This window comes from Peromyscus leucopus, chromosome X (genome assembly GCF_004664715.2).
Source record: "Peromyscus leucopus breed LL Stock chromosome X, UCI_PerLeu_2.1, whole genome shotgun sequence".
NCBI lineage: Eukaryota > Metazoa > Chordata > Mammalia > Rodentia > Cricetidae > Peromyscus > Peromyscus leucopus.
The window spans coordinates 93,796,686-93,809,348 of record NC_051083.1 but is presented as its reverse complement, the minus strand read 5'-3'; the positions used below and the strand labels follow the sequence as shown (position 1 = coordinate 93,809,348).

The following is a 12,663-nucleotide window of genomic DNA, read 5'->3' as shown; positions in this document are numbered from 1 at the left end:
TCATAAAAAGAAAATTTTAAACATACAATATATTTTTATCATATTCGTTCCCCTCCCCCAACTCTTCCCAGATCTTCCCCATTTCTTTACCTTCCAAGAAGTCTTTAAAAACAGAAATAAATTTTAAAAAGTGGTGACTTGGCATATGGTGAACTTTGAACTCTTAAGAAAAGATTTTTTTAAAGTGCTTTGCTTTGTGAAAGGACTTTATGTAGTTTATCTCACATTATCTTGTCAAATCCCTCAGGAGGTATGTAGTATATATACTATTATTACTTCTCATTTTAATGACAAGTAATCTGAGCCTATTTATGGAACTTGTTCATGTTTACATTGTGAAGGTACAGCAGAGAAGGGATTGGAACCCAAGTCTCTCTGCCTTTACATGCTAGGAGTTTTCCATAGACCATGTTATTCACCTCTATACAGATTCAATGTAATCACACTTGTGGGTTCGATTCATGTCTTACTGGGTGATGGAGAAAACCCTGGATCAGTTGGGGAATTACTATTTAGTGATCCATCCTCTATCCAGGCCTCTGAGAGTTAAAGAAGCACTCCAGGAGAGCACAGAGCCATAAGCCCTTGGTTTAGAATGTGTCTCTACCTGAATGCATCATCTGCAGGTCTAGAAATGCTCCAGGTGATACCTACCTAGGAGGCAACTGAGCCATCAGGGGAGCCACCTGGCAACATGATGATATCAGAGGTGACTCCCACGGTTATAGCCAATGAACAAGTGACAACTTTTCCCTCTTAGATAAAGACTGGAGTTCTAAAGGTTGTTGCCTTCCCTGCAGGAAGAAATATTTTCCCATACTACACTGCCAAGGTCAGGTGATGTCTAACTCACCACTGGTATCACGACTTCCAGATAGAAGGAGAGAATGTGCCTGGAGCGTCCTCAGTCTCCTCTAGGCAGATTAGAAGTACGGGTAAAGTCGGGTGCATTTGGTTGATGGCTGGGACAGCTTGCCTCTCACATTGTAAATCTATGTGAATTGCTCATCAGCTTTCCCTAAGTGGGAGGGTGGAGGTGCCCTAATTTATCTGTCTGTGCTCAGTCACTCACAAGATTGACTCACAAATGCTTGCAAAGAACAGGACAGTGAACTGACTAGAATTATGCCAAAATATATATGCTGTGACTATATAATATAATATATAGTATATACACGAAGCGTGCACATATTTACACTAGACATACCATCGACACAAGATTGACTCAAGCAGCTTTCTAGACTTGACTCTGGTGAATTATTGTAGTGTCATGTGCATTGGTCATAATCACGACATAGAAGCCTTGCAAGAACCTCATGGTCTTTCTGAGTCATCCAAAAAAAGAAGAGAGTACTATGTTCACTCTAACTTGCTGGGTGGGTTTTTTGGAGCGGGGCAGTATCTCATTTTGTAGCCTAGGCTGATTTTGAATGTGTAATCCTCCTACACCAGTCTCCTGGGTGTTGTGATTACAGACATGAATCACCACAATCAGCTTGCTGGGTTATATGTACATGAAAACTGGTAATGTCTGCATATACATATATATGTATATACACACATATGTATATAAAATAAGAATATTCAGTGAAGCACAGTAAACTGTTTCTAAACATGTTACAAAATGTAGAATGAGTTTCTCTAACTGAAATCCTAAATAGGATCTCCAAAGCCTTATTTTCTTGAGTTACCCAGAAGATACAGGGAGCTCAGGACTGGGAAGAGATGGCAACTGCTTCTGGATCTTTCTTCTTGTCGTCCTTTCCTTTCCTTATTTCTTTCCATCACTTATTTAGTCTCTCTCTCTCTCTCTCTCTCTCTCTCTCTCTCTCTCTCTCTCTCTCTCTCTCTCTCTCTCTCCCTCTCCCTCTCCCTCTCCTCTCCCTCTCCCTCTCCCTCTCCCTCTCCCTCTCCTCTCTCTCTCTTCTTTCTCTGCCTCTGTGTCTTTCTGTCTGTCTGTTTTGTCTGTGTGAATGCATGTGTGTATTCATGTAGGTACACGGGTACCATCATGTACATGGTGGGAGTTGGCTTTCTCCTTCCACCATACGGGTCCTGGGGTCTTCAATCTTGGTGGCGTGTGCCTGTACTCCCTGAGCCATCCTGCTGGCCCTGCCTCTGGACTTCTTGTCACCTCAGTGTGTTTTTGGCTCTCAAATGCAGGTGCTATTAGGACTGCTGCATTCTTCCTGTGTAAACGACAAGCTACTTACTGTATTGGCATCATCCCTGATCATCTGTCCACATTTTCCCCACTGGACTGTAAGCTATATGAAGGCACTCACCAAAAGGATCATAGCTGCTATGCCCAGCTGTATTCCCAGTGTCTGCCATGATGGATCCTTGAAAAACATCTGGGTAGTGAATAAGTGAAATATTTGCTTTGGTCAAGTACTGTGAGATAGACAATTCCTTCCCTCTCATTCTACTATTTTTCCAGGTTCGCAAGACATGGTGCTTCCTTCCCCTGCTGCTGAGTTAACAACATCTGTTTGGCCTGGTAGACTGAGCACTGAGGTTGGCTAGTTGGTAGTCAACAGCTTCTGTGATGCCAGACTTCTTCCTCCTTTCCACAGAGACCTTGGCCTGAGAAATTGTGTCTTTGGTCCCTGGGAAAAGCCCATCTGAAACTGTGAGGACACCTCTTCTCTCTGTAGCCCTGGTGTTGAGGCAGACCTTGACCTTGCAATCTTTGTGCCTCAACCTTCCAAGAAGCTGGGATTATAGGCCTGTGCCAGCAGGCATGGCTAGCTGACTGCACTACAGCCTTTGTTAAAGGACCACAGTGGGCGCTGGAACTTCCGTTCTAGAATGAAGGTGAGATCTGACAGAGGAATGCCATCCCAGCTTTGGATGGTGGTCCTAAAGGTTTTCAAGACTGGGAAGGAACTATTAACCCACTGCAATTAGGGCCCAAGCCTCTTCAGGGGCACTCTTCTCTTCTTCCTGGCATTTTGCTGAATGTGGGCCAAGCCAGGAGGGTCACCTTACACAGCAAGGGCATTTTGTCAGTGGCTGCTATCAACCTGGCATCTAGCAGTTCAGAAGGGCAAGAAACTGGCCCCAAACACCACACCAGTCTCTGTGGAGGTGATCTCAAGCGCAAGTTCCTATCTTTGTGGACAGAAGAAGAAAGAGGAACAGAGGTTTTTCTATTTGCTTCTGTCTCTGAGCTAATTGTTTCCATCCTAAGGAGAAGCATTATAAACAGCAGCAGCGCTACAGTGGTCCATTTGGCTCCTAAATGGAGCCAGAGACCCATTTGCTAGGGAAGTCCTGAACTTCTGCCACTCTGAAGGTGTGCAAGGAGCACCTCAGGCATTGGAGACTTGGAGATGGGGTGTGAAAGTGATGCTTAGTGCCAAGGGAACCCGGTAAAGCAGACCTAACTTTGAAAAGGCAACAGGGAAGCCACATGGAAGGTGGTCCGTGAGGCTGCAGTGACACATGCAGCCCATGTCCTGGACTTGGTGCCACAATCTCCACAGTAAGGGAACTATTTGCAAGCAGCATTGGCTAGGGCGTTGATGGCATGACAGATAATTGACCCACAGAGTGGGACTACATAACCATGCCTACTGCCCTCTCTAAGTGGACACCCACACAGCTCTGACTGTCCCAGCTGGTTCTGCCTTGACTGGCCCCAGGTCCATCCTTCTGCCTTCTCCTCTCCTTTTCCCCTTCCCCTCCTGCTCAATAAGAGGTTCAGTTCACTTGGATGTGATTAGCCACAGGAGGACCACAGGTGACACTGAAAATGCTAACGATGGTTTTTCCAACAGTTGACCAGGTCTAAGTTTGAGAAGCACGGCTGCCTCTTCAAGTTAGTCATCTGGAGCCATGCAGACTCTCACCCCCAGTTTCTCCCTGTTCCAATTCAGTTCCTTTCATCTACTATGTGGACACCCCTTCTTTTGGGACCACCAATCCTTTCCCAAATCTGCATGTGATGAACTGCCTTTCAATTGCTGTGAACAGTGATAGGAGATCGAAAGTTGGGCCTGCTATGCATGTGATGGACTTGTTCGTGATAAAGAACAAAGTTTAAAATGGGTAATACTCGCTGGGCGGTGGTGGCGCACGCCTTTAATCCCAGCACTCGGGAGGCAGAGGTAGGCGGATTTCTGTGCCTTGGAGGCCAGGATAGGCTCCAAAGCTAGACAGAGAAACCCAGTCTCAAAAAACCAAAAACCAAAACAAAACAAAACAAAGAAATGGGTGACACTCAGGTTTCCAGGTTCTGGGTCATCTGCCAGGAGTGTGATTCTACTCTTAGATACCATGATCTCCATCAGGTGCAGTGACCCCAAACCAAGACAGTCTTGAAAGTTTAGTAATAGTTATGTGGCAAGGGCCAGTGGATCAAGTGTTCAGTTTACGGCAAGGGTGATTCCTGAGTGCTGCTTACATTGTGTCTGTGATGCTTGCGAGCCTGAGGTCTAACACATGGAGGACCCAGCTCTCTGTCACACTCTGCTCCTCTCACTTTTTTTGTGCAGGAACACTTGGGCTGGACAGATTTTTTTTTTCAAAACCTCTGTACAACATCATCAGAACATCTCTGAGAAGTAGCCATACTAGGTTGCCTAACTCGGACACCTTTTGCTTGGAAGCTGCATTTGCTCTTTATGGACCTCCCATTCTATTTCCAAGCTTTCTTTTGGGCATGCACAGTCTCCCCTACTCCAAGCCTTCAGTGACTTCATATTTCAGACACTTCTGTCAATCCCAATATGATGAACAAAAAAGAAGGTCTTATTTTCATTTTCAACCTTATTTCAGTGAAGCCAGAACAGGCACAAATCTCTCCTAGATTACTAAAGCTCTGCCTTAGAATCAATATAAACCTTTTTTGAGAAAATATTTTCTGTGTAGCCTTGACTGGCCTTGAACTCTTTCTGTATCTACCTCCTCAGTAGCTGGCATTACAATAATGTACCATTACAAGTATGTGCTACGATACCTGGCCAATGTAATTCTTTTAAAAAGAATATCTATTTTTATTTTATGTACATTGGTATTTTGCCTGCTTGTATGTCTGTGTGAAGGACTTGGATCCCTTGGAACTGGAGTTATAGACAGGTGTGAGCTGCCATGTGGGTGCTAAGAATTGAACCTGGGTCCTCTGGAAGAGCAGCAAGTGCTCTTAACCACTGAGCCATCTCTCCAGCCCCCCAATGCAATTCTTTAATTGGCTCTATCATGTGATTGCGTCTTTCATCTTACATACATCCACTGACTCAACTACAGTGTGTTGTCACAGGCATCCTTTGTGGCATATGTACATGTGAATATCATATGTGTTTGCCAGTGAGGTGTGTCAGTAGGGTGCATGCTACACTTCTGGCTGCTGCTAAACAGGCTGGCACTGTTGGCACATGCTGAACACTAGGATGATGGAACCCCTCCCTCCATGACTTCAGAGTCAGAGGGCCTCGGACACACCAAAACACTGAGGCTGAGCCCTACCTGCCTTTATCATAGGAGGTGGAAGAGGCTGGCTGGCAGGCCTGGAGAAGACCATCTTCCTGGAATCCAGCAGAAGGCGGCAGTACCCCGCAATCAGGCAGGCAAAGTTGGTGGCTTCAGGCCACTCCATCAACAGCACCAGAGGCTGTGGAAGAGATGGTTCAAAACACAAAGACATGAGAAGGCAGGAGAGAGGTAGGTGCATTTCTGCGAGGATAGTAACAAAGAAAAGACGTCTTGAGTAGTTACAGGAACCACACATTCCAAACCCTACTTGAGGCCATAGCCAGGCATTTTCTTCAGTGCTGGACATTCCTTTGTAGTGACTGCTTCTCTAGGTATCAGCATTAAATAAACCTTTACTCATGCATTTAATGAACCACCTTTACTGAAAAAGACTAAAATTATGTAACATCATGTGACTGCTGTGTGGCTGTGTTTGCGTTTGTCAGAGCTCAGCAGATGTGTGGGCCAGCTGGGAGAGTGGGGGTGAAGCTAGGAATCTAGGCTAGGCTGAGGGATGGCCTGGAATATCCTTGAATGTAAGCACCTTGGCTGTATGAGGTATCCTTTGCTCCTCTCCATATGCTCCGACAATATCCAGATGAGCTCTCTGGACACAACACTCCATAGAATGGAGTCCTAACTGTGACTTTAGGGACAAAACCTTTCTGGTCAAAGTCCTGCTTGGACCTTCCTGATCTCCCCTCTATTTCCTGTATTTTCTGAAGTAGCCTGGAAATGGATACTGATTTTTCTTTTCTTTTCTTGGATACACATTTTTCACTCTGTAGCTCTGACTAGTCTGGAATTCACTTTGTAGCCCCGGCTGGTCTCAGATTCATCGCAATCTTCTTGTCTTTGTCTTCCAAGTGCTGGAATTACATGTGTCAGTTACCATGCTAGTTCACTGGTAGATTTTTTTCTTTATTAAAAAAAAATATTTATTTATTTATTTATTTATTTATTTGGATGCTTTGTATGTATGGAGGTCTGTATGCAAGAAAAGGGCATCAGATCTTATTACAGATAGTTGTGAGCGGCCATGTGGTTGCTGGGAATTGAACTCAGGACCCCTGGAAGAGCAGCCAGTGCTCTTAACCACTGAGCAATCTCTCCAGCCCTGTATTGGTTTTTTGTTTGTTTGTTTGGTTTTGGTTTTTCATGACAGGGTTTCTCTGTGCAGCCCTGCCTGTTCTGGAACTCACTCTGTAGATCAGGCTGGCCTTGAACTCAGAGATCTGCCTAGGATTTAAGGTGTGTGGCTATTTATTGCTGTTTCTTTCTTTCCTTCTTTTCTTTTTTTCTTTTTGGTTTTTCAAGACAGGGTTTCTCTGTGTAATCCGCCTGCCTCTGCCTCCCAAGTTCTGGGATTAAAGGTGTGGGCCACCACCACCTGTTTCTTAAAAGAGCTCCTTGGTCTGGAGTTAAGGGTGGTAGGTTAAACAAGCTATGCTATGGGAATTCTAAGATCTTATGATATATATGAATATATGAATATATTCCATGAAACTTCAAAGACTTTAGTATTCCAAATTTATTTGACCCCAAAGATCTGTTTTTTACAGAAGATTTCATAGCAACCGGGTTCTTGTTATTTCTTTTTCAATGCTAGAGATGGAATCTAGGACCTTGTGCATTCTGAAGATTTCTTTCTTTATTTTATTTTTTATGTGTACAGTGTTCTGTCTGCATGTATGCCTGCAGGCCAGAAGAGGGCACCAGATCTCATTACGTATGGTTGTGAGCCACCATGTGGTTGCTGGGAATTGAACTCAGAACCTCTGGAAGAGCAGCTAGTGCTCTTAACCTCTGAGCCATCTCTCCAGCCCGACCTTGTGCATTCTGGGCAAACACTCTACAATCGAACTACTTCCCCGTGCCCAGTTGTTGCTGTTTTAAACCCACGATGGGAAATATTACCACACTCTGTTGATTGATCCTGGAGTTAACTCCTTAACTGGTTCAGAGATTCCTATACAAATAAACAAAGCAGCGATGCATTTTTTTTTTTTTTTGGTTTTTCGAGACAGGGTTTCTCTGTGTAGCTTTGTGCCTTTCCTGGAACTCACTTGGTAGTCCAGGCTGGCCTCGAACTCACAGAGATCCGCCTGCCTCTGCCTCCCAAGTGCTGGGATTAAAGGCGTGTGCCACCACCGCTCGGCTGCAGCGATGCATTTTTAAGAACCCCTTGAATTTGTTCTATCATTTGAAAGGTGCCATGTGAGTAAGTTGGAGCAAATCAAAGTGAGATAATTTGTGGAGACTGGCTGAGGAGGGGGTCATGGGCTATGAGTAGCCATGACCTTTGGGGATTACAAGAGGGCATTATTAAGAACTAACAGAAAGCCAGGTGAGATGTGGCAGTGCCCATCATCCTAGTATTTGCAGGGTGAAGCCAGGAAGATCAGGAGTTCAAGGTCACCTTTGGATATCTAGTGAGTTTGAGGCCAGCCTGGGCTGCAATAAACTCTGTTGCAAACTGGGGATATGGCTTAGTAGTAGACTGCTTGCCTAGCACAAGCAAGGCCCTGCGTTTGATGTCCAGCACCACAAAATAAAAGCCCAGAAGAATTAAGAGGGAACATCTGTTCTCTGCTTAGCTAGGAGGTGAATGCACCAGTCCACGAGAATAATGATTAGGACCTTACCAGTAAAAATGAAGGGCCTTCATGACAAAACTCAGTCAACAACTAGATCATCTGCCTTTGGCTTTACTGTCGCCTTAGGAACAATTCTGAATTCAAACTAGCTGCTGATAGCTGAAGTCAGATTAGTTTTCTTTGCTAGCTCTCAGGAACCCAACATATAGGTTAAGTGGAACATGGACTAGTTCATTCAGAGCAGAAGTCAGCACATGTTGGTATGTTTTGTTTTTATTGATTGATTCATTTAAAATTTTTCCTTTTAGTAAATTTTACATGTGTGAGTTGTGTGAGTGTTTTGCCTGCATGTACATCTATGCACCACATGCTTGCCTGGTGCCCTTGGAGACCAGAAGAGGGCGTCCAGTCCCCTAGAACTGGAGTTATGACGGGATTTTAAGCTGTCACGTGGGTATTGGGAATCAAACTTGGGTCCTTGAGAAGATCAGCTGGAGCTCTTAATTGCTGAGCCACCTCTCTATCCAATTTGTATGTATTATTGATACAGGATCCTAACTCAAGCTTGTTTCTGAATTGAGATCCTCCTACCTTTTCCTAAATACTAGGATTACAGGCTTCCACCACTGTGCCACACTTCATGCATTTTTAGGGCTATAGTATGAATATTTTAGACTTTACAGGTCACTCAGGCTTTGTTGAAACAGTACTGCCACCATAGTGTGACAATAGACATATATAATCTGTAAGCTAAGCAAATGGCTATGACTGTGTTATAATGACTATTTATAGAGGCAGGTGGTGGGTTCAAGTCAGCTTACAGGGCATACTTGGAGCTATTCAACACACCTTGTAACTTGCTTTTTGTTTGTTTGTGTAACTTGCTACTTTTGGGTTTGTTTGAGACAGTGTTTTGCCATGTAGCTCTAGCTAGACTCAAAATCCTGGTAGTTTTCACCCCTCAGATTCCCAAGTGCTGGTATTACAAGCATATACAACCATTCCTGAACATGGTACATTTTTGTTTGCTTTGGTTTGAGACAAGATTTCACTCTGCAACCCAGGCTGGCCTTGAACTCATAATCCTTCTTCCTCAGCTTCTCATTAACCTCGATGCTTTTGTCAACCGTGATTACCTTCTGCTTTGGACACTCTTCTCATGACTTCTGTTTCTGTGAGGTGACACTATGTTCTGGTTCTGTGATCTCTGGTCATCTTTGCATTGGTCTTTCTCTTTTTTTGATTTATTTTATTTATGTTTATATGTCTGCATATTAGCAGACTCATTTGTGCAGGAGCCCGAGGAAGGCACAAGAGGTGAACAGATCCCCTGGAGCTGAAATTACAGGTGTTTGTGGGCTGCCTGATGTGGGTGCTGGGAAATGAAGTCAGATCCTCTGGAAGAGCAGCAAGTGCCCTTAACCACTGAGGCATCTCCCCAGCCCTGTCCATATTTCTCTTTAGCTGGATTTTCCTGTGTAGCTTTTTACCTTCGTCTACAATCCTTGGTTCTTCCCCATGGTGGGTCAGCTTTTTCCTCTGGGTTGGAATTCTTGAGTCAGTGTTTCATTTTATTTCTCCTGGAACTCTTTTCCTTTCTCAAAACACAGATACTGCTATAAGTCAAATACTTTTTTTTTTTCTTTTTGAGACAAGGTCTCATCCTGTAGCCTAGGTTGGCCTGTATTATGTATGTAGCCCATACTGGTCCCACACTGCAGCAATCCTGTGGCCTCTGCCGCAAGAATGCCACTACACCAGCTTGATTCATGAAATAGTTTTTGAATATCCAGTTCCAGTGCATGTCACAGTAAGGCATTTGGAGTGTCACTGAGAGAACAAGTTAATGACTAATGATGCTTCTATTAAATTCATGAAATACCATGGGAAGGAAAAAGGAACAGTCGATACACAATGAGGAGCAATGGCTCTTTTCTCCAGGAAGAGAGGAGCCACAGATTAAATGTTCTCCGGCCATTATTCGGAAGGGACACTGGTGATGTCTGTACTTCCAGAATAATGAAAACTTCTCAGTCACAACAGAATGGTCAGCTTTACATAGCACAAACAGAAAAGGGTAGAATGGGGCAGGGGAGCCAGATAGACCTTCTAGCTTCAGCCTGTCATCTTCAACAGAAAGACACACAGAGGTCTGGAGGGTGACAGTTGCTGCCATCATTACTGGGAGGACACAAGATTCACCAGGTTTGCCTCAGGGCATCCATGAACACCAGGGACATTTCCACTGCTGTGGCTTTATTTCGGGATCTCGCTGACTTCTCCATACTTCTTAAGCTATGCGATGATGCTGAGATATGGGGGTGGGGAGGCTCTCAGCCGGGGGTCCTTGTATCTCTGGTCCCAAGCTGCTTCGTCTGTGTGTATTTATGCCTCATCTGTGGGCATGTTTTGTCATACAAATTGTGACATCTCATAATCTGGAAGATAACTTTAAGGACCTCCAGTAGACCCCTAACTGTCCTTTCTTCCTCCAGTGTCTTCCTACTTCACTTCCCTATTGCTATTTAAGGGATCTTTCTAGTGCACAACTCTTATTATAACTTAGCACTGTCAATAGTGATGAAAACCAACTACCTTACAACAGCTTACAAGACCCTTCAGGATTTGGACCTAACCTACATCTTCAGCTACATGTGTCTTAGCTTGGTTTAGGTCCTCCTCTCCTATTACCACTCCTCACCTTATATTCAAACAATGGCATATAACTGAGTTTCCCAAGCTAGTATAGTTCCCTTCCATACTTTAACCTGTGCTGATTCCTCTCGCTAAAATACTCCTGTGTTCTGTCCTGCCCACCCAGCAAGCTGTGACACACTGATGAGCTACCTCCTGAAAAGCAAGATCAACTGACAGCTACAGCCACTCATTCTAGAATAGCACAACTGGCTCCTTGCCTCTGTGGAGCTTACAATGTCACTGGCAATAAATCATACACCAAATAATCTTAGATACAAATATGGCCACAAGGTGTGATAAGAACTATGAAGGGAAATTACAGACTCACCAGAACATAGACTGTCCCGGAGCAGTGTGTGGGTGGACATGAACGTGTGCATATGTGATATTTGGTTTCAGAAGCTAGAAGAAACTTCTTTGAGGAAATGGCATTGGCTGACAAATTGAATATAGGACTATTTGCTCAATGCCCAGGCTGAGTGGCTGACTGATGGATAGACAGATTGATGGACTGGCTGGTTGAAGAGCAGACTGACTCACTTGAGCCTGTCTGACAAGCTGGTTGCAGGGCAGCCAGAATGCCAGACAGTCTCACATTTGGATTGTTTAGCTACCTGGCTGGCTGCTCGGCTGCCTACGGACAGAATTACTGACTGGAGTCTGACTGACTGACTGGCTTAATTGACTTCACTTCAGTTTCCCCTACCCTGATGTGGTCCGGTATCATCAATAAAACAGCAAGAAGGCAAAATCCCATGCTCTGAGAAGGCCAAGCACATCAACAGGTGGTTCAGGACAGCACAGCCCTTCACATTAGTAGCCTTTCCAGGTAGCCAACTGGGCCCCAACGAGGGCTAAGCATGGCTTGTAAAAAGGAACACAGATGTGATTTTTTTTTTTGCCAACAGGGGTACACATCAAATTAAGGGAAGGCAAGCAGAGGTTGGGTAGGTTTCTTATAGAAGTTCCAAAACAACCATTTACCTTAAATAGGATTTTAATGATCACGATGCCTCATGTAACACTTGCCCATACAGAAAACACTAAAGTAATAAAGCTCAAGCAGGAGAAGAGGAAACATGCTGGGCCACAGAGATCCCTTGAGACATTCCTCTGATGGTTTCCTTTTCGACCTGATGTGCTTCTGTAGTAATGGAGTAGGGTAATGGCCCAGTGGTGTCTGTTTCAGTCTGTTGTCTCTTGGAGAACGATATGTGAACACTACCTCATGTTCTCTCTACTATGAACAAGTAAGCTGAGTGAAAACTGTAACTAAATACACTCGGGCCATCTTCAAGTAGAAAATGAGATAAGGAGAACGGAGTTTAAGGCATGAGCCAGGCAGGAGAAGCTACTGCAGGGATTAATTTGACATGCTCCAGCTGAATCTCCTTCCTGGGATGCCCTGGTATAGAGTTGGCTCACTCCAGCATCTCTGACAAGAGAAAAAAAGATGGGAAGCCTCCTGGCGAGGCAAGGGTACCAGATGGGGGTCCTTGAATCTCAGGGGACCAGTTCATTTGAACCTGGCCTCCACAACACTGGGACAGGCTAACTGGGCATAGCTAGACAATTTTGGGGTGAGACAGAATATCGCTTTAAAGCAATGATTTTCAGGCCAGCTGTACATTAGAATCACCAGGAGTCTGTAAAGACCTAGCTGTCCCTGCACCCACCCCTAGAAATGCTGCTTTAAATGATCTGGGAGGAACAGTAGGAATAGCTGTTATAGTAGTAGTTGCCAGTGATTTTAAATCTTTACACATGAGAAGGGCATGCCTGTGTCCCCATCATTTGGGAGGGTAGAGGAGGTAGGACCAGAAGTTCAAGGTCATCCTTTGAGGCCTGTTTGGATTATATGAGAACCTGTTTCAGAAACAAAAACTAAATCTTT

At 44.4% G+C, this 12,663-nt stretch overlaps 1 protein-coding gene across 4 annotated transcripts in view; it reads right to left on the bottom strand.

Moving 5' to 3' along the window:
* Positions 1 to 12,663, bottom strand: part of Frmpd3 (FERM and PDZ domain containing 3) — a 93,347-nt gene that overhangs the window by 14,921 nt on the left and 65,763 nt on the right. For all 4 annotated transcript variants that reach the window (XM_028895140.2, XM_037199430.1, XM_037199432.1 and 1 more), the window contains one exon: positions 5,470 to 5,614. In XM_028895140.2, coding sequence (XP_028750973.1) covers positions 5,470 to 5,614 — 145 coding nt within the window. The remainder of the gene's footprint in view (positions 1 to 5,469; positions 5,615 to 12,663) is intronic.